Source organism: Protopterus annectens, chromosome 7.part1, assembly GCF_019279795.1.
Source record: "Protopterus annectens isolate FY-2018-M chromosome 7.part1, PAN1.0, whole genome shotgun sequence".
In the NCBI taxonomy this organism is placed as follows: Eukaryota; Metazoa; Chordata; order Ceratodontiformes; family Protopteridae; genus Protopterus; species Protopterus annectens.
In genome coordinates this window covers 265179273-265202644 of record NC_056740.1, presented here as the reverse complement: position 1 = coordinate 265202644, position 23372 = coordinate 265179273, and the positions used below count along the sequence as shown (strand labels likewise).

Below are 23372 nucleotides of genomic sequence, written 5' to 3'. Positions count from 1 at the left end.
TTGATAAAGATAAAAGAAGAAATGGATTAAAACGATAATAGCAGCTGGTAATAGTACAAAATCAAGCGGGTAGCCATTATAGTTAAAACACATTTCAGGGAACTATTTCAGAGATGAAATATGATGCTAATGGAAGATGGTGCTACATTATTTCTGTTTTTCACAACATTGATAAGCCAGTCATATTCTTTAATCTATACGGCCCTTGTGAACAACAACATATCTTTTTTATTCAAATATATAATATTTTATCCTCCTTCAAAGATTATTATTTAGTATTGGGAGGGACTGGAATGCTATTATTAATCCTGACACTGATCGTACTAGTAGATCTTCCTCATACAATTTTCAAGCATCCATTGCCTTGGAAGAAATTATAATAGATTTAAACCTTATAGATCCTATTTCTCTTATAACACAGAATGATAAAAAAGACTTTTTCACATATTATTCAAAATGTTATAAATCTTGGTCAAGATTAGATTTTTTCCTTATTTCAAATGATTTTACTCATATGAAGTTAAATTACTCTCTTGAACCTAGATTTTTTTCTGACCACTCTAGAATATCTCTTAGTATAAGTTTGGTCCCACATTCACCAAAATTATGCTCATATAATAGCTGGACATTGAATAATAATTTGCTTTCAAAGGAAAATATACATAAATCAATAATTGAAACAATAAAAGAAACACATCTTAATTTACACACATCAGATATCCCCTTAGATATACAATGGGCCGCATGTAAGGCAACTCTTAGGGGCATATTAATCAACAAAGCATCATATTTTAAAAAACAATATAGAAATAAAGAATTACAATTAAAATCAAAAATTCAAAATTTGGAAAATCAGTACAAAATAAGTTCCGATCCTTCAACATATGAATTATTGTTGAATTCCCAAAAAGAATTATTGCTTCTGCATCAACATAACCTTACCATTTCAGAGCAAAGGTTATTAGCTACATACTCTGAATGGGCTCAGATTCCTTCTAAAGTGTTAGCCAGAATAATAAAAGGTAATCATTCCCTTCCTAGAATTTCGACATTAAATTATAATAACAAGAAATACAGTACTGATCAGGAAATTTTGCAGCTTTTTACATCATTGTTCTCAGAGATATATTCAAAAGACAATAATCTTAGGAGTAAACAAAACATAGTGAATTTCGCGTCCTCTATTAAATTTCCTAGTTTAAATGAATCACAAAAGAACACACTTTCTGCCCCATTGACTATCAGAGAAATATCGGAAGCCATTAGTAGACTCAAAACTAGTAAATCACCGGGACCAGATGGCTTCACACCCGAATTTTTTAAAACTTTCTCATCAGAGATTTCACCTCTTCTCCTAGTAATTTTTAACCACATAATGATTCATGGTATATCTGATCTGTATTGGAATACCTCAAAAACCATATTAATTTTGAAGAGAGACAAAGAAAAAACTGATCCTAATAATTATAGACCTATTTCCCTGATTAACATTGATATCAAAATCTTAGCTTCAATACTTGCTTCTAGACTTAAAAATGTTTTACCATCTTTAATTTCTCTGGAACAAGCGGGCTTTATGTCACATAGACATTCGTGGGACAATACCTTGACAATTGATGCTCTTATTCACTTTGCCAAAAATGACTCAAACCCTATGTATGCATTAATTCTTGATGCTGCTAAGGCTTTTGATAGGGTTAATTGGGACTTCTTGTTTCATATCATGCTTTGTTTCAATATACCATCTACTTACATAGACTCTATTAGAATGCTATATAAAAATTCTTATACTTTTCTCTATATTAACAGGAAAATATCCAAAAATATAAAGATCTTTAATGGCACAAAGCAAGGATGCCCATTATCTCCTTTCTTATTTAATCTATATATAGAACCTCTATTATTATACATTAAGCAAAATACATATCATAATATTCCTAGAATCCTTAACACTAAAGTATGTTTGTCCGCCTTTGCAGACGATCTTATAATATATTTTCAAACACCCTGCTCAGATCTTCCCAAACTAATGTGTTCCATTGAAAAATTCTCAGAGGTTTCTGGTTATCAGATTAATATTCAAAAAACACATATTCTTCCCATAAATCCACTTGCTCGCAAGACATATATGTTTCCTGATTTCACTTTTCAGATAGTTCAGAATTTCAAATATTTAGGGATTCATATAAATCACAATGGTCTCTCCACATTTCAAAATAATTTGGCTAAAATATGGTCATTGATTATACTTGACTTGAACAGATGGAAATTACTAAATCTATCACTTTTATCAAAAGCAGCTATAATAAAAATGAATATTCTTCCCAGATTGTTATTTCAATTCAATGCGGTGGATCAGATGATTCCAAAATCTTTTTTCTCAAAAATCAATAAAATTTTGGCTAATTTCTTGTGGTTTCCTAAATCAGTAAGAATTTCTTACATTAAGCTAATCTTACCTAAAAATAAGGGTGGTCTTGGTCTTCCCAATTTTCACCTTTACTACTTGATTATCTCGGCAAACAAATTATTATCCATTTTAAATTTAAAGATCTGAAGTTTAATCAAAATTCTATTTGGACAGAATTATGGTTTCAACATATTGCAAATAAAAACATTAACCCATTAGCTCTTCCTTTCCTTTCATTGGAAGTAATGAATAAATTTAAAATTCCTAACTCTTTAAAACAAAAAATTATTGCTTTTCAAGTCTTGGTAAAACTTGTAAATCTAGAAAATATATTTCAATTAATGCAACCTCTTCACTTAAATCCTAATATCAATTTAGACAATATGTCTTTTAATCTTTCAGATTTTCCCTTGATTAAAGATCTTACAGTTTGGGATCTAATGCAATACAAGAATGAAACTATCTCTAATGTACACAAAATTCTCAAGGTTAATATTAAATATCTAGTCATCTTACGTCAATTGAGAGATGTAATTAATGCTAAATTCCTACACATCAATATAGATAGCACCGATATTATCAACTATAAAGTGTTTTTAAAAGTCCTCATACTCCCAGAGAAAATGTTGTCTAAATCTTATAATCTCATAAATCAAATAATTCATAGTGAAGAGTGTCTCTTCTCTACTTATTGGGATAAACACAACTCTCATATATCTATAAATCAGAAACTCTCAGCTATCAAAAATACAATAGAATACTACCCTTCAAAAACTCTTTTACACTCAACTAATGATAAACAATAATGCATACTTTACTCCTTCTAAGCTCAACAAATTTGATGCAAATAAATCACCCTCATGTTCTTGTTGTTCACACCCTAATGCAGATCTTTTACACATCTTTTGGTCCTGTCATCATTCACACAAACTTTGGACCTCCCTAAAAGTCCGTTTACAGAAAATGGGTTATCACAAATCCACCTTATCTTGGGAGACTGCAATACTACACATACCAAATATTTATCTCTCTAAATTGGACATGCAAGTGCTAATATACATATGTTCACTTATAAAATTATATATCACACAAAATTGGTTAGATCGTACTAAACTGAATTGGAATAATTTTAAAATTCTAGCCCACACATACATCAGTGCAGAAAATGATAGTGAAAAGTCCCAAGAAGTCGACACATATTAATAAAGCTTTAGAAAAGGTGTTACATATTATTAATAGTGTATAGATGGCCACCCTCCTTATGGGATTTGTAGACCTCAGTCTCACTTATATCCTAATGCTTATTTTTTGTCTTAGCTCAATACTTATTTTGATATATTCTTTGGTTAACATTTTGTATATGATGTAGATAGTTAAGTGTATATTCTCAAACTGCATTGAGACAAAACATTCATCTTACAAAATTGTGTTATCATAAATATCTCCCAATGTTTCATTTTTAAATATGTATTCTATTATTGCTGTTGCTGTTATATTTCTGTATTGTTCAAAATTCAATAAAAAGTTTTTTGAAAAAAAAAAAAAAAGAATATATGTGTGTGTGAATGAGAGGGAGGATAGAGGAATTGTGAGGATGCAGGGAGTAGAGGTGGGGAAGGTGGATGAGTTTAAGTACTTGGGATCAACAGTTCAGAGCAAGATTACGTTGGTTTGGACATGTGCTGTGGAGGGATGCAGAGTATACTGGGAAAAAGATGCTAAGGATGAAGCTGCCAGGTAACAGGAAAAGAGGGAGGCCTAAGATAAGGTTTATGGATGTGGTGAGAGAGGACATGCAGGTGGTTGGTGTAACAGACCAAGATGAAGAGGACAGGAAGAAATGGAAACAGGTGATCTGCTGTGGCTACCCCTAATGGGAGCAGCCGAAAGAAGAAGAAGATGTTATAGGCAAAAGTCTTCACTTTGAGTTTTCTGATGTAGTTTAGGACAACCTTAGTATAATTAATTTTAATTTAGTTTATTCTTTCATTAACCAAGTAAGTAAACTGGTCCTCAGAATCTTTACTACCATGATGTGGGCCCACAAAGGTAAGAATAAGTACTATGTACATTGTTCCATCCGAGTAACCAATTATCCAGTATGTTTTGAGAAATGGGGGGAAAATAAACCACCTGGAGAAAACCCATGCACATATGAAGAGAACATTCAGACTCCACACAGATAGTGGGACATTGACTAGAAGTCAGGACTGAAACCCAAACCTTCAAGCTGTGATGCAGATATCTTACCACTAATCTGGGCAATCATTGCAAACAATTTCTTTCTTAAAGAATATCATTGTACAATAGCAATGACTGACTTGGGCTTCACCTTTGTGATCAAACCATGTCAATCATGGGTAAATCCTCAATATACCCATATCCACTCATCAGTTATTGCTTAATTATTTCAAAAAACAGTGAACACACAAAAGTGTGTACGGCAGATCTCTTCAAGTTGAACCAAGAACTGAAAACACTGAGAAATGCCTTCAAAAAATGTGCTGAGGAAACTCAACCTGAACCACCATGTGCTAAATATATGTTTTTAATAAAGACTATTTCTATTGCTACTATTGTCATTTTTCGAATATTGGGCACTTATATATATTTGGTTCCTGGTGGTTCACGTTGAGTTTCCTCAGCACATTTTATGAAGGCATTTCAAAAAACAGTACAAGCTGTTTGGAAATACACTCCAGAAAATATGCAGATAAGCAATGACATAAGTAGCTTCGAGAATGAATGAAAAATAAGTAAATAAATAAATATTCACCTTTTATGTGAAAATAAGTGTAACTGCATTAGAAGTATAGGTTCGCATAAAACATTGTTAGATATATCTTGCAAATCCCGTTAGTGTATCATCTTTTCCATTTTCTTTTGTATGAAAACATACGATTGCTACCTTTGCTAACTTGCAAATGTATGTACTTATATCATTTAGGAAATTCAGGGCTCCCACCTCAGCATTGATACTTTAATTCAGCTAGTAATAACTAGATCAATACAGCTTCTGGGAATAAATGCTGGTATAACAGTAATATGCTTTGTCTATTATATAAAATGGCTCCTTTCTGTTTAATGCAAATGCACACATGCTTAGTTTGATTTTTGTTGAATATTGGTAGATTACAATGATACTGTTTGTGAAAACAATTGCGTTATGTCATTTTAGGTCTGTACCAACAGTTGCATTATATACCACTCTTTATGATGTTGTACTGTTTATTGAGCAATCTATAATTACATGCATACTGAAAAAGGGTTCACGGACCAGTTCATTAACTGAAAGGTTGTAATTCACTTCTGTATTGTTGATATTTCTGGCATTTCGCAGAACCACCTTTGCCTCTAATTTCTTTATATTATGCTATGCCTCCTTCATTTGCCTTTTTTGTGTTGGAATTTCAAGAGGTCAGAAATAGACACCGCTGATATGAAACGTATCCTCTTTATTGCTTGTACTCCCCGGGATGAGAGGTGAAGCCAATAAGGTGCACTTATCTCCAAACTGCTGTTCTATCTTACTTCAAGCTAACTGGTGCTGAATCCTGTTTATTACACTGTGTCCTTTGCCACTAACTGAATGGCAAACTTGTGTTGTGATTTTCTGATGCCAGATCAGGTGAAGGAAAGATGTGGCTGAATAAATATATCACTTCTTCTTGTTCTTAATGATACAGCCATCACAACTGACACAGGAATGCCTCTGTCTATCACCAGAGATAAAGGTCCTTCTAAAGGAATGGGATAACATTTGGAAAAAGTGAGAGGACAATCATTACAACAACCTTCACCTAAGCTACCTAGATCTCATAAAGTATCGTAGAAAAGAAGCAGTTCCACAAAAGTGCCGTATCTTGAAAAAATATGTCTGTCCTTCCAAACATTTTGGAAAATCAGTAAGAGAAATGATAGGCCAAATAGCTTATTCAGTGCCTCATACAAACACTTTCGAATCCATTGATTTTGCAATTATTGTGCCAGAGTAGAAAAACTGATTTAAAAATGTGATATGCTTTACTTTCTTACTTCAGAATGCTGACACAATTGTAAGCCTATATTATCTCTGTAAACTGCAATTTATGCATTTCTTCAGGCCCAAGAATGTTTAACCTTTTCTTTGTAAAACAAAAAAAAAAAAAGAAAAAAAGAAATAAAGAAAAATAAGATGAAAAGAAAGGGGATACTTGAAACCAGTAACTGTAATGTAACATATAATTTCTTGCTTTTCCTATGTCAGGAAGGACCTAATTGCTTGCATATAACTTAAGTCTCCCAAGAGCTTGGAGTCATGAAAAAAGGGTTATAAATAATGCAATTACAAGACTCTTCAGTAGTCAGTAAGAATCCTTTTCATATATAAAAAAGAAAGAGCCTGATTACCATTAGACTTTCTTCTACTGTATGGAAAAGCATTAATATAATCTGCTATAGTATAATTGCACTTATGTTTTTTGGGGGGGGGTTAATGTAATATTTATCTGGAAATTAAACCAATACAACTTCAGCTAGACTGTGCTTGGGTGAGCTTAGTGGCACATCTATAAACCTGTAGCTAAGGCAAAGTGAATGGGTCTCAAGCTGTTGTGGGGTGCATTTTGCAATGCCAAAAAGGCAGATGTGGAGTATACTATAAATGCATTGAGTGAATTCATTCAGTATCAGCAGTTTGTCAGTGCTGGTATTCATTCGTTTAAAAATGAATGAATGAGATGAATGAATTTCTGTATCTATAACTGAGGACTCTGAAAGTTGGAAAAGTACTGGGGGGGTCCTCACCTTTGTTTAAGGGGTGCTGTCTGGAGTGCTACTGCACACCTATGAAGGTTTGCTGCTGCACTTTCTGGATTTGATGGGAGACAAGATTGATTTTGATGGGTGACATAATCTTGATATCATGAGTCACGTACTAGTAGTTGTCGGTGTTGTAGAGAATTATGAATATCAGTGGATACCGAACCACACTTACTTGTGGACCTCTTCTTTGTATCAGACCCCTTCTTTCTGAAAGCAAGAATGGTGGAAAACCTCTACCAAGCTACTGGTGTATCTTTTCTTTACGCATCCAAACTTGTCACAATTCTTGTTGGTTGATGCTTCACTTGCAGGTTGGGTACCCCATCTTGGCTTCAGCTTGAGGCAGGGTGTATGGCCAACACATAAACCACTGGAAATTCAGGGCAGTATTTCTGGCTCTAAAGAACTTGCAGACTCTCTCCATATGATCAAACAACTAGCACATTCTATGGTAAATAAACAAGCAAGGGAGAATAAAACTGTACCCTGTGCAGAGAAGTACTGTTAATCTGGCATAGGACCATGAAAGGAGTATTCTTATCTCAAAGGTTCACATGCTTCCAGAGTTGAAGGGCCACTAGATGCAGTGAACCAGATTCACAATCCCCTCCTGGAGCTTTAATTACAGAGGCTATGGCTGATTAGGATTTTCTCAAAATAGATCAGTCTTGAAACTGACCTGTTTCCCACTTAATGGTGATTTGCCCTTTTGATTTATGCAGCAGGATAAAGAGGAAGTGAAGATGTTTTCTCTTTCTTGTTCAATTGTAGTTTTCTTTATGCATTTCTACTAACTATACTTCTCATAGCCAAGTACAAGGAAGAAAAGTATTCTCATGTTGTCCTTTGGTGGCCAAGAAAGGCACAGTTTTAGGTTATAAGGTTCTTACAGACACAGAAACTTTGCAGTCCTTGATAAGGAGGTCAACCACAATTAGAAGAACAGCAGGTTCCACCTCAAGCTTTGTCTATCATCTGCTAAACGTTCGTATTAAGTTACATCTAACAATAAAGTTAATACTATTACACTATTGAAAAATAACATTGCAAGTCATGGACAGCAAAAAAAAAATGTCAGTGCAAGATAATAGTAATTCAGCTTCTTTATGAATAGAATGCATGTTTGACAACAAAATGTGTGAATCTGTTTCAGGCAAATAATTGCAAGCAGCCAGAACGTGGTAATGTGAGCACTCATTTCTGTATTGTGCATGACAGGAGTGTACAGGAGTGTATTTTCATTACTGAAACATTTACTTCAGCTCTAAAGCTGTAAGTATAGACTGACAACTAAACTGTTTCCTTAGAAATGAAATGGACGGAGCAGAATTGCTGAATTTAGAACACAAGGGATAATAGACTATGATGAATCAGAATCCTTATAAATTTGTAATTTTTTTAGTCATTAGCATATATTTAAAACAATACTCCTCAATTTTATTGTGATTTATTTTTTGTCCGACTTCTCTAGTCCTGATTATCTAAGTAAAAGTCTTCTTTGCTGGTTTTAGAAATGTTCATTCTCTAATAGCTGCATTGCTCCCTTTCCCTTTTAATGTTAAAAATGTAGTCTTTAATGGTATCCCTGCTTGCCTGATCTGGATGTTTTTGCAGACAGTGTTATGTAAGTATCTTCTTATGGTAGACTTTCATAGTGATGAAACATTTCTGAATAATTCCACAACTACCCAACTCAGATATGCTGCTGCTGCCAAGAAATGGGATCACAATGCTGGGTAACAGTAACACTGTTTGTCATCACTGCCATTAGATTTCTGTAGCTCAGACTGATCCCAAACGAGAATGGTAGCTTTGTGTTACATCACATGCATTAATAACAAGAACAGAAACCTGTTTCACTGCACAGTGTACAAAGCGTGACCTGCGGAGGGTTTCCCTGGAGCCTATGCTGTTGAATTTCAATGTCTTTGACATAAACATAAGATGGTGCCATAATGAAATATATGTGCCTATGAGGAAGGGATAAGGCCTGCTGCTGTCACTCATATCCTCTGTCTCGGGAACCTCCTTAGGCTGCCTTCAGCTGTATTAGCTGAGTAGATGAATACTTATTACACTGTTAAAAATGTGTCTGAAACGCATGATGTTTTTGTTTTATCTCTGTACTCTTCAGACCTAAGTGGTTGACTGGCTAGCTCCAGTACCCACAGATATGTTCTTAAAATATTTCTGTTTCCACTCTTCCAGCAGAGTTTTAGATTTAGGGAGTGATAGGTGACCTTAGGATTAGGGAGGAGGAGTGTTGTTTTAGATTTAGTGATTAATTGTACCCTTTGGGAAATCAACCTTCCTGGCTAATTACCATGTTGATAATATACTTCTAAGGGTTGACCTAGTGGTCAGGGATCTGGGTTCAGATATAGACAGTAGCTTTTCCTTCGACCACTGCATGACCACAGTGGTGAGGAAATCCTTTTATGTTGTGCAACTTAAAAGTAAGGGCATGGCATCCAGGTTCAAAGAGGCCATTATCCCAATGCACTGCACCCTTATCAGACCAATCATAGAGTACAGTGTTCCCTTTCGTATGTACATGACCAGGCATATGCAGCAAGTAGAGTGGCCTCAAAGGTTCCTCACAAAAAGAATACAAGGCATAACAAACCTGCCTTATGCAGAGTGCCTTAAAGCCCTTTTCCTCTACTCAGTCTCCAACAGATGCCTGGCTTACAAAGCACCCACAAACCCCACACTTATGAATCTCCTACATATTTGTAAATCAAGAAATACAATGTCTAGGGACTTGAATTTTGTCTTTGATATAAACAGAACATGTTGGAGAGACAGATTTGTGTCCCACTGACTGCCTGTCCTATGGAACAGGCTTCCCATCTATGTGAAGCTGAGTTTTTCTATTACCCAGTTTAAGCACAACCTAGACAAATGGATGAGAAATAGGAAATGCACAGCAGGCCTGGCACCCATGTCTCTTATGGACAGAGGTAACTTATAAATGCCTGGCCCTCAATGTCCTATTTGGATGCAAGGCATCATTATTCTTTTGGAAAAACTTGGCTAGGCTTAGAAAGCCCCCCCCCCCCCAGGTCATTAGCCTAGTAACAATCTATGAATCTATGAATCTGGGATTACAGGGAGTGGAATTAAGGGTTAGGGACCAAGGACTTGGGTTAGGAGCTGAGTGTGATCTTTAAGGTTAGAGTTAGGGCTCTAGTACGCTATATATTTTAATATGGCAGGGTGTTGGGTGGGCTACGTAATTAATTAAGACTGAGCTAGGGTGATTTGGTGCACTTGCCTTTTAGAGCAATTGGCATAAAGCCACTAACATGCAAGCACTGGTAGTAGGCCCCTACTCAATATGTGCTACACATGTTAATGCCTGCTTCTCCTTCTATACTTAGATCTCTATATTCATGATACAATAAAGTAATCAGATTTATCTTTCTAGAACCTCATAGAATATGCCATGTAGTATTTGGCCACTATAACTGTCCGTTAAATAAATAGGTGGCTGTCCTGACCCGGGTACTCGCCTCTATAAAATAATTTTACAGGCCTCTAGAATTTTGATTTGTTTGCTCTGAATTTATTCTCATAATTACTTGTGCTAAAACAAGATTTGGTGTCATACCTTTCTCGTTAATGCTGCCTCTACAGAATCTTTGATTCACTTTTGTAAGCAGTGTAAATAATTTTAGGTTTTGCAGTAATACAATGAAAGGGCTCATCCTGGATGGAAAGGTAAATGATTTGTGTGCACTTTCTTAACATATTTTCACCTTGCTTATGGTGATGGCTGGTAAATATTACCAGGTACTGTGATCATATGACACAAGATATATGACATCGTAATGTTTTGGCCTAAATGCTAGTGGATGAAATATTTGCTTATTGGATATCTGGCACCTCGATATTCATTTCTAATGACTTCAACAATCAGGAGCTTGAGATATGCTGAAATACAATCTGCTGCATCTGCTGTTAGGTGGCTACTTTTACCTACATGGAATTTTTTATGTCATAGCAACAGCGCCACATCTGCTGTTAGGTGGCTACTCTTACCTGCATGGAACCTTATATGTCATATCAACAAGGCCACACCTGCTGGTAGGTGGTTACTCTTCCCTGCATGGAACCTTATATGTCATAGCAACAAGGCCACATCTGCTAGTATGGGGTTACTCTTACCTGCATGGAACCTTATATGTCATAGCAACAAGCAGTATAGAATGGATGTACTGAAATCCATTTATCCTGCAACTTTTACAATGTTGTTTAAGTTTTGTAACATGATCTGAGTCTTGGCTTATGATATTCGATAGTATTGTTCCAGATATCTTTTAATCAATCAAATGCATAAATATGTGGATATATAAATAAAACAGCAGCTATGGGAACAAATCCTATAAACTATAACACTAAGATGAAACAAGGATTAAAATGAATATGCAGTCAACATAGCAGTTATATCTTAAATTCTGTGACCTGTAAGTGAAGAACCGTCATGTCTCCCATTATTATTGTATTAAGTACATTTTAATGTCATATATTTTTGTAGTAGATATGTGTTTCTTTGAGTCAGTAAACAACAAAGGCTTAACTGTATCTAAGCATGGTTACAATTAAAACATTCATAAGTAATTTCTTTTCAGGTCGTCTGAACTGGTGGTCTACAGTATGTACAAGCTGTAAGCGACTGTTGCCATTGGCTACAACAGGGGATGGAAATTGTCTCTTACACGCTGCTTCATTAGGTGAGTTGCTAGGTCTCAAAACATTCTGATGATGGATAATTGCTTGGCAAAATAAACAAAAATATTCAAGTGTGATATAAATGATTTTTTTTTATAATGGCAAAAGTGCATCTCTATTTACAAGGTATCACTGTTGAAATATAATTTATATGTAATGCGAAAAGTAACTCTGTTTTGTTCTCTTGGCATCTCATTCATAGTACCTGTTCCAAACAGCTACTTGCATATATCAGGCTTTAAGGATTATTTGACTGAAAAAGAAAGTTAGCAAAGTTAATTATTGTGTTATACTGTATACATGCTTTATAATGAATAGCCTGTTGTTTCTAAATTGCAGATTTACAGATGTGGGATGCAAATGACAACTCCTTCCACCCATTCATCTATCCACCCATACTCCCATCCATCCATCCATCCATCCATCCATCCATCCATCCAGCCATCCAGCCATCCTTCCATCATATAGCTGCAGTGGCAGCAAGCTGAACAGCGTAAACCAGACTTCCTTGTCCTTTGCAACTTTCCTTGAAGTGACCCAAAAAGAACACACGTTGGCAGTATCCTCACAAGATGCTCAAACCACTGACTCCTCTCAGGAAGAGCAGAAGACCTACTCCAAATTACTTCTGAATCACAGAGCCCCTCACTTTTTTTCAAGGGTAGAAATCCCAAGTACGCTGCAATGGAACCTCATTTTGGCTTCTTGTATTTGTTTTATTATCCTTTCCATCACTGTCCAAAATGAATGACCATTTGAAAATTTGAGGGTGTAGACTGACCTGTAAACTGAGACCTTCATTCTGTGACTCATTTCTTGTTTCACTATCACAGTCTCATACTTTGTCAGCAGTACTGTCCACCACTGCAGCTATCCAGTGGTCTCCTCGCCCTGCCTACCTTCACTCATGATCACTAGCTCAAGATACGTAGACTCCACCACTTTGGGTAATTGCTACCCCCAACACACTTACACACCTGTAAAGACCAAGCTGTGCCATTTCAATGCATGCAGGAGATCACGGCCTCCTGAGGATACGTGGGTAACATCATCTGAAAACAACAAAGCCTCCCAGTAGCGTAGATTCACTGCATGTAACTTTTGTTAACTGCAGTTTATGTATTGTTTTGTAATGTTATTGAACTTTATGTAGATTACTTGGGGTCACTGAGAAAAATTAGCCTCTTTTCTTAAGGTTAGCATTATATCTTTATTTGTTTATAGCATATTTTGCCAGTATTCATACATTAATTTTTTTTTTATCTTTATTGGAATAAGTAAGAAGTTTATTTTATCAGGCTGTGTTATATATTACTTGCATATGTAACCACTGGAGACAGAATAAAACCTTGTTTTTTTCAGTGTATGGCTGTTAAATGAGAAAAAGAAAAAGAAGCCTGTTCAACTCATGATTTTATTTCATATTTACTATCAAAGTTTATGCTTACAAGTTTTCTTTTCTTACTGTCATTCCAAGAAGGGCAAATGAAAAATAAGTTAATGAGCAACACAGCATGTTTGGTAGATAGTAGTGAGTTATACTAATATGATACAATTACTACTTTAAATGTACAGTTTTGTGATATGACGTACTAGATATGTAAAGCAAGTTTTAATGTATGCAGCATCACTGCCTTTGTTTTATAATGATGACTACAGTATAAGATGGACTGCTGTTAAGGTGGCTGGCTATCCAGTATCAAAAGCTCAGTCATTTTTGCTTGCATAGACATAGCTCTGTCTGTAGGCTTCATTGTGTAAGTGCAGATGTGCGTATGATTATTTACTATGTCATCTTTGGAACTGTTAAAAGAAGAGCATTGCAACAAGCGTTCTGCAGTAAAATTAAATCATTTTCTATGCTGCGATTGAAAAAAACAGTATATAAAACTGTAAATGGAAGATACTGAAACAGTCTTCAGTGCCCAAGTGCTTTGTTGCTTTCATGTTAAAAAAGACATAGTTCTGATGTCATTTTGTTTTAACAAATTCAGCTCCCTTCCCTGAAACATTTCAAGAGAAGTATCATAGACAAGAAAAATATAGCTTCTTCACTGTCTCTTGGATACGAGACATGGGTGGTGTTTTTAATTGCACAGCTTTGTACATATAGAGATCTTTGACAATTTCTGAGGAAAGCTGTAGTTGTCTAGCAGGATTTGAAGTATATGGATGTCTCCCTTTCTACCTGAATTAGCATCTGTATGTATTCCACCCGAGTCATCCCATAAATTGATCCAGATGGAACCTTGAGATTGTGCAGAGGGCGATATCATTCAAGGGCAGTAAAAGACTTTAATTAGCTATTAGGTCCCAAGTATTCTCCTAATAAACCATAACAATCAGCACTAACTAAAAGTTTATTTGGCATTGCAGTTAATGAAGTTAGTAGATTGGTGCAGATACTTTAGGAAGATGCCTGTCTTATTTTCTGTCCTTCATTCACATGTAACAATTGTTCACGCAGGATTGATAGGCTTTGTCTACTTAGTACCCTAACCCATAGAATTCTGAACTTTAACATAACTATCCCAACCCTATTAGTAAATGACACTTTCTGTATTAAGAAGAATAAACCTAATCTTGAATTTACTAGCATTTAACATTTTAATATTACACTTAAATATTAAAGCCAAAAGATGATTATCCCTGAGGTCTGCAGTGAGTTATTTGGAGGATCCAACGATGCATAAATTCTTGTGGGATATGCTTAAAAGACATTTGAATCTATGGCTGTCAGGTACTGCATGGGAGATGCTAGCCAGTGGGCTCAACAGTTACTGCACCTTCAAGACTCCTTATGACTTCAAGCACTAGAATCAAGGAAGATGAAATGGGGACAAGAAATATATAGTGCATTACAGCAGCTAACGCAACCTGGCACTGAAAATAGGAACAAAGACTCTTGAAAAATAGAAACATCCAGGTAAAAATCTGGGCATCTAATTACCATACACTTTGAATACCAGATAGCACAAAACTCTTCTTGCTTCCAGTAGAAATGTGGAACACTACTCAAAAGCACCTGTTTAAAAACAGAGTGACAGAAACTGTGGAAAATAAAAGCACATTATCAAAGAGACAGTGTTAAATCTGTAGACTTTAATGAACTGCATCTCAAAATTCTACACACAAGGCTACAGATTTTTTGCTTCAGAAAAAGTGAGTTGAAAGATGAGTGTCTACTTTTTTAAATTATTGTTGTCACTAATATATTGGTCATGTACTGTACTTTTCTGTGTATGAGACAACTTTAAAAATCACACATGATGAAGAAAATTCAGAAAATTGTGTGAAGTGGTAAGTCAAGCCTAAAAATAGGGACATTTCCCAAAAAAATAGGGAAATCCCAAATCAGACATGAAAATAGGAATGTTCCTCCAAAATATGGACAGTTCAGAGGTCTGACAAAGGACTAAAGCTCTGACTTGTTAATTAACTGTTTCTTGTGTCAAGGGTGCAGGATTTGAATCTTTTCACCTTCATTTGCCTACTGTGTGATCTTGAGCGATTCACTTAACCAGTGTTTTGGAGTAACTGGGAATTTGGGCTAGGCTTCTTATTGTTCTCTTGGACTATATGCCTAGTAACTACATATGACCTTAGTCCAAAAAAGATGGACATACAGACTGAAAAGTGGAGATGGATCTATCATATAGCTAAAAGGGTCAAGAATTTTACGTAACACCCTAGAGAAAATGCAATAAGAAACTATGTTACAGAGCTTCAGTGCCTAATAACAGGAAGGGTGTTGCTTGGTAGGTGTGAAATTCTTGATTCTTGATTTTTTAACATGTACTTTGCAGGGCTCTAGCACCCCAAGAAGAGGAGGAACTAGGTAAAGTTGAAGAATGGCAGTGCCTAAAAACAGCATGTGTTAGGACTACAGAAAAGATATGTGGTTGAGCCAGGTATGGGAAATAAATTCCATAAGGAAAGCTGGCGGTGGAATGCAGAAGTCCAGGAAGTCATCAAAAGAAAAAAGGAGTGCAGGAAGAAGTGGGAGACAGAAAAGACTGACCAGGCTAGGAAGGACTACTGGTTGGCTAACAAAGAGGCCAAAAAAGAAGTTGCAATAGCAAAGAATAGGGCATCAGAGGCACTGTACCAACTTCTGAAAAGTGACTCAGTAAAGGGCACAACAAAACTATATCAGGTTGCAAGGCAAAGACAGAAAGATAAAGAAGATAGACACCCTTCATAAGGGATGCCAGCAACAACCTGCTCACCAGCCCAGAGGACTTCAAAGGCAGATGGAAGGAGTATTTCTAGCAGCTTCTGAATAAAGAAAACCCCAGAGAAGCTGTACTGCCCCAGAAACAGCCTACAATGAGAGAAGAAGAGGATCCCACCCTAGAAGAAGTAAGAACAGCACTAAGGAAGATGAAGTCAGGGAAAGCAGCAGGCTTAGATGAAGTCACAGCAGATATGATAAAGATGATGGGTGAGATAGTGGAGAAATGGCTGCTGAGGGTACTAATAGCAGTGTGTGGAGAGAAAGGCATATCCCAGATGACTGGAGAATAAGCATACTCATGCCATTGTACAAGAACAAAGGGGACATCCACAACTGTGGGCAGTACAGAGGCATCAAACTCCTATCACATTGCATGAAAGTTCTGGAGAGGGTGATTGATAAACGGATACGCAGAGTAGTAGAATGTAAGATGGGAGATGAGCAGTTTGGATTCAGATCAGGATGCAGCAAAACTGACCCAATGTTTTCACTGAAATAGATACTTGAGAAGAAGCTAGAGATGAGAAGACAGTCCAATTGGGCATTCCTAGATTTGGAGAAAGCATATGACAAGGTGCCAAGAAAGCTGATCTGGGCAGTATTGCGGTGGTTTGAAGTCCCAGAAACACTGGTAGAATTAGTGCAGGCTATGTACAAGGACCCAATGACTCAAGCACAGACAGTGTTTGGCCTCACAGTGGGGTTCCCAGTGGGTGTGGGTGTACATCAGGGTTCAGCTCTGAGCCCACTGCTGTTCATACTGGTGATGGACTACATTAGCAAACAGGTTGGAGTGGACAGGTCAACAAAGCTGCTGTATGCAGATGATGTGGCAGTACAGGCAGACTCTGAGCTAGAACTTCAGCAAAGGATAGGGGAATGGAATGTAAATCTGAAGGCACATGGGATGAAACTAAGCACAGATAAGATAGTAGTAATGGCAGCGAATTGGGGAACTCAGAAGAAGCTGAGAATAGAGATAGAAGAGAAGATAGTGGAACAGGTTAACAGCTTCAGGTACCTGGGAGGAGTAGTTGAGGAGAAGGGTAGTCTGAATGAAGAGGTCAAAGCTAGAACCAGAGGGGCTGCAGCCAACTGGCATAGAGTATCAGGTGTAGTCTATGACAGAAGAATGCCAAAGAAGGTGAAAAGTAAGGTGTACAAGACAGTGGTGTGACCAATGCTACTGTATGGTACAGAAACCTGGGCAGTAAAAGCACAACAGTTGAAGAAGCTAGAGGTGATGGAAATGAAGTGCCTGAGAAGGGTGGTAGAATGCACACTGTGGGACAGATGAAGAAATGAGGACATAAGAGCAGAATCCAAAGTAGCTCCAATTGCAGAAAAGATCAAAGAGAACAGACTACTGTGATTTGGGCACATATGTAGAAAAGCAGAAGACAATCTGGTGAGGAAGATTTGGAACAGACAGGAAGAATGTAAGAGGAAGTGAGGACATCCAGCAAAGAGGTGGATGGATTATGTGAAAGAAGATCTGCGACAGTCAGGCATGAGTGTTGAAGAAGGCAGGAGTGTGGCACTGAATCGAGAGAGTTGGCGACAGTTAACACCCCGACCCCATGTAGAAAAATGGGAAAAAGAGGGCTGATGATAATGATTTTGCAGAGCTGTCTGAGTCAACCATAAGCAATACACAGAAAACCTAATGACGTTATAACCAAAACCTTCTGTTTAAGCTCAATGCAGAGGAACAAGATAATATTTCCACTCCTATGTCTGTAGCTGAAATTCAGGAGATGTTATGCTATTGAAAAGTAAAAAATCTCCACAAATAGATAACCATCCTGTACAGAACTATAGGTGCATGGGGGAAAAGGATGATATAGATGGCTTTTGTGCATTGTCTAAGGGATGTGTATGAATCAACAAGTTTCATCTTTGTGGTACCATACAGATGTGACTTTCAGGAAACATGGTATATCAAAATCAAAATTGTCATTTTATAGACCTTTACCCCATCCTAATCTAGAATGTAAAATTGTTATGAGTTATGGGTCTTCCTACTTTAAAGAAATATTGTTAACCTCATTAGCTCAGACCAGAGCATGTTTGTCAAAGGAAGACAGATTTCAGATAATATCAGAAGGACACTCCTATTAATGGGACATGTATAAAGCACTACTAAACTCGACTTCATATAATAATTAGAAGAAGAAGAGGAAGAAAAAGAAGAATACCAATTTATTAACCAGCGAGGCCCGATGGACACATAGTCCCTTTTCATAAGCAACCCAGGAGCAATGTCTGGTAAAGTTAGTTGCTCAAGGAGGGCTGATGCACTCAAACTCTGAATGACAGGAACTACAGCTCACAGCCCTAACCATCATGCCAGCTGCCAGACATCTACAGCTTAGATGCTGAAAAAGTTTTTGAGGTGGGAATAGTTATTCACATTTATTTTTCCACAGTATTGTGGAAGTGTAAAATCCTTGACCTATTAGACAAAATGCTGAGAAGCCAGTAACATGACACTACCACTGTGATCAAACTCAGCATGTACAGTCAAAAGTTAATACAGACTATGCAAGGAATGTTACTACCCAATCTATGGCCAGTAAGAATGTTGGGAAAGTCAAGCAAAAACGTTTGATCATGACTGGAGTGAGGATACCTCAAATAAAATAAAGTCTACAGGTTGTTGACTTAAAAGTCTTCATATCAAACTTGGAAGGTCCACTGCATCTTCTTTGGGAGGTACAACATACACCTGGGACTTAAGGGGAGTCCACAACACCTTGACAACAATTTATGCTGTTGCAAATAGAATCTTCTCAGCTATGGAAAAAGGATGGCGAATGGACAATCTTCATTGATCTGTGCAAAGCCTTTTAAAGTATGACTACTCTATTCACATTCACATATGAAGTTCTCTAGACTTTGGAGATAACACTGTAATTTAGGTTAGGAATTAACCCCCCAAAAGAGGCATTATAGGCAAAGATGTTGCTTCACAAACTGACTATGGTTCCTCCTCCTATAGAATCCCTCAAGGTCTTATTCTTGAGCCTATCATACTTCTTTACCTCTCTCTTCATAGGTTAGTACTAAGCAAACTGCCCGTGTGAGCCATTTTAAGCCTAGCAAATTATCCCTTGTGAGACTCAAACCCTGCACCTTGTGTTTGTAAGACAAACACCTTAACCATTAGAACACCCTCCCAACCATCAATGACCTTTCCACTTCTATCCCTTCATAAAAATTAACACTTTATAAAAATGACACCATCCTGTACAGAACTTCCCCATCTCCCTTCTCAATCCAATCTGCCATTCAAAAGGACTTCATCTCCATCCTTACTTGACTTACCCAATATAAACTTATTTTTTAATGTCAATAAAGCTGCCGTGATGTTCTTCAGTTCCCAACATAAACTCAAAAATGCTCCCCCATGTTGATCACTATTATGAGTAACCAGTGGATATTTATGATCAAACAGTGTAAGCATTTTGGCTTAACAGTTGATAACACATTCTTACAGAAACCATATCAACAACGTGGTTGCAAAAATTACTACACAACTGAAATCCACCTTCTTCATTCAAAACCACCTTACCAAAGAAATATCCTGGTATGTAACACTAACAGAGGTCAAAAACAATGTAGCAAAATGAAAAATATAGTGTGCTTGAGAACAGGGTAATGCACTGAACTGAAAGCATGAAAGACAGTGTAAAAATAAGCAAAATGGTTTTCATTCTGTTGGCATCTTTCTCATATTTATGTATATATGCAGCAGAGTGCATAGTTATGGACTAAAAGTATAATCAATGTATGCCTAACATTGCTTCTACAGCAAAGCATCACAACCCTGCTGATTGACTTTATAAGTGATGTTTAAAGGTGCATGAGAATACTACTCACCAATATCATTAAACAGAAGCCCTTCTGTGGCTAAGCTGTTTCAGGAAAAGGTACAGTTCTCACCTTTGTGAGCTAGCCATTGGAGAACTCTGATACATCACCTCCACTGCTAATGGCAATAAAGTGTGAGCTCCATGACCTACTGTATGTCACTACATTGTCACAATATGATGTACTGGAGGGCTTCTGCATGCAGGCAGGGGCATACACAGATTACAGGGCAGTAACTTCTGGAACAAAGGACAGAGCTGACAGGATGAATAGCACAATTTGTTAGTATATGAGTAGCATAAGGAAGAAAAGAGAGAGGAACTGGTAAATCTTTAGCTTGATTTGTATCAAGCTATTTGAAAACTTGTGCAGCTGCTGGACTTTCTGAAGTTCGATCCAATAATGATTATTTCTTTGAAGAGGTCTCACATATTTTCTCTTTTTATCAGCTTATCTTGTTCACTGAAGCGTTAATTTGAAGGAGCAACAGACTCAAGGGTAAACATGGTGATGAGATAAGGAGGGTGGCAGTGTCTAATCAGAAGGCTTTTTCTGAATTTGTGTGTGTGTGCACGTGTGTGTGTGCGCATGTGTGTGCACGTGTGTGTGTGTGTGCATGTGTATGAGCTCATATGTGCACGTGTGCACACATGTGTGTGCGGGGGTGTGTGCATGTGTGTATGCACGTGTGTGTGCATGTGTGTGCATGTGTGTGTGTGCGTGTGTACGTGTGCACGTGTGTGTGTGTGTGTGTGTGTGTGTGTGTGTGTGTGTGTGTGTGTGTGTGTGTGTGTGTGTGTTTGTGTGTGTGTGTGTCTGTGCGCGTGTGTGCATGTGTGTGCATGTGTGTGTGCATGTGTGCCTGTGTTTGAGTTTGTAGTTTGACCTTAATCACCATGCTGAGGGTTTCCTAGCTGAAAAGATAAAGTTCTTAAGGGAAAGCTCAGCACACATTTCCATGGGCTTTTGTTGATCCAGTGGCAGCAGCATAAGTGGATATGCTATAGGTATTGGGTCTGAGTCCCAAATGAGAACCACTTCCTTTCACTTGTACAATTATAACAACACCTAAGCAGGGGCTTTCTTTGTATTTATGTTTGTTTATAATGTGAACCTAATCACCATGCTAAACATCTCTCTCTCTCTCTCCAGAGGCTCTTGTTGTCCCATTGGCAGTGACACTGACATTTTATGCTGGAGGTCTTGGGTCAGAGCCCTACAGGAGAGTTAATATTATCCTTTCACTGATATGAAATACAGAGGAAAGGATTTTTCATGCTGTGAAACACCATGCTCCACTCCAAAATGGCTCTGTTCCAAGCAGAATGAAAACCAACAGGTGTCTTACCAGGATTCAAAGGAGTGACGCAGAGGCATTATAGCCTGCTTATTGTACAGTACATTTGCATATCGCACTTTGATAAAAAAGGATAGCATATACAATTGAAACATAAATGCTTACATTTGAAACATGAAGGTCAAACTGCAACCATAATGACTGTCACACAGATGCATGCATGTCCGCACACACATACACACGCACACTCTCTCCTAGAGGCATTTTAGAGGATTACCTGTTCATGTCCTCAAGTTTTATTCACTCCAACAGTCATTTCAGAAGATTACACACAACAGTAATAAAACTTCATTAATTAGTCTGTTTTTTCCTTAAAATAAAATCTGTTTGACAGAGAATTGTTCATTTTAATCCTGCAGAAATGCAGTTCCACAAATATCATCTAACTTATGCACATAACAGCATATTGAATCTGTTACCAGTCCAGTCAGTTTTAGAAAATGTGTCATACAAATAAAAAAAATGTCTTAAGTGTTTCTCAAATAGTGAGGCCAGCTTCCCTTAAGAGGCCCAGGCCCAGCTGATTAACACTTACGTGGTGTGGAATGTCACACCTCCAGTAGCCTACACACATCTTGCATTCCAGAGCATTTTCTAAAAATAAACTTAAAAAGTATAAGATAAACAAATGTAAATATTTTATTAACAATAAACACAATTAAAACTGTACAAGTAGCGGTGCTATCAGTAAGAAGCAGTCCTTACAGTAATAATAGTTGGTAAGGTTGTAGTCTTTTCCATAACTACTTTAATATATTATAATGCACTCAGACCCCAAATTATATTTTCTGTAAACTTTCAGAAAGAAAGTTTCATATCTTGAAAACAGTACAACTTAGACATACATTGTTAGAACATTTTTAACCAGACACAAGCATTCACATGACAACAAGAAATTCCTCTATAAATGTATGTTTATTGAGCTATTTACAAAAATATGAAAACATATACTTAATTGTAAATTAGAATAAAAAATACTATATATCTCTCAAAATGAACAATGTACATTGCAAATATCAAAGATAATTTTCTTCAACATTTAAGCTTTCACTTAATGTCATGCAACAGTTAGTAAGTCACACAGTTTTTGAAATATTAAGTACATATGGAAATATTGCTCATTTCTATAATCACTACCAAGCAACTCACATTATTTCCAATACAGTATGATATAAACCATCACTGAAAGTGAATTGTTCTGTCTCCCACGTTGGTGTTTCACACCACATACCTCAGTAACATGTAGTTTCTCAGTTATGAAAATATGATAATAAATTTGAAAATATGAATAATAAGTGGCAAACAAGGACTGATTTTTCCACTGCAGGACATCCTAGACTAACAATTTTAGTGTCATTTTATTACAAATTCTTTGTCCTTTCTAATACTCTCTGTTATTAGCTGGTATGTAAGTCACTTAATTAAAGAAGCCAGACCCAAAAAGGTAATGGATGCCATAAGGTGATATAGATGGGAACTGAAGGTATACAAAAAAGACATTTTTGGCTTCAGTGATGTAGTTAGAAGATGCCAAATAGGTCTATGTCATGTACTCAGAGTCAAATCCAAGACTAGGCAACCTAGGCAGATGTCTATGACCCATGTTGGCTGATGGGCCCCAATTTGGCCTGGGGAGTCAATAAAAATAAAAATCTCTAACATAACTATATACGCTGGAAGATATCCATGAATACTGCAGGGCTTTAGGACATTGCAGAAGACTTTCAGCCAGAACAACAAGCCCCGGAAACCTCTGTGTAAAAGATCTAAGAACAGCAGCCAGGGAATTAATATGGTATCCATGAGACTGAAATAGAAGCCAAACAACAGACAGACAGCCAAGAGAAGATATGGTGTCCACAACCAATGGACCTTTGTGGTAAGAAAACAGAAACAGTGAAATGTGTTCGGATTCCCCAAAGTCTCTGTGTATGTGTAATGCCCTAGTTAGGGATGAC

The 23372-nt window shown here is 36.9% G+C and overlaps 1 protein-coding gene across 1 annotated transcript in view; it reads left to right on the top strand.

Annotated features, from left to right (window-relative positions):
- The window catches only part of OTUD7A (OTU deubiquitinase 7A), a 999311-nt gene that overhangs the window by 298160 nt on the left and 677779 nt on the right, over positions 1–23372 (top strand). The window contains exon 5 of the mRNA XM_044078484.1: positions 11848–11949. Coding sequence (XP_043934419.1) covers positions 11848–11949 — 102 coding nt within the window. The remainder of the gene's footprint in view (positions 1–11847; positions 11950–23372) is intronic.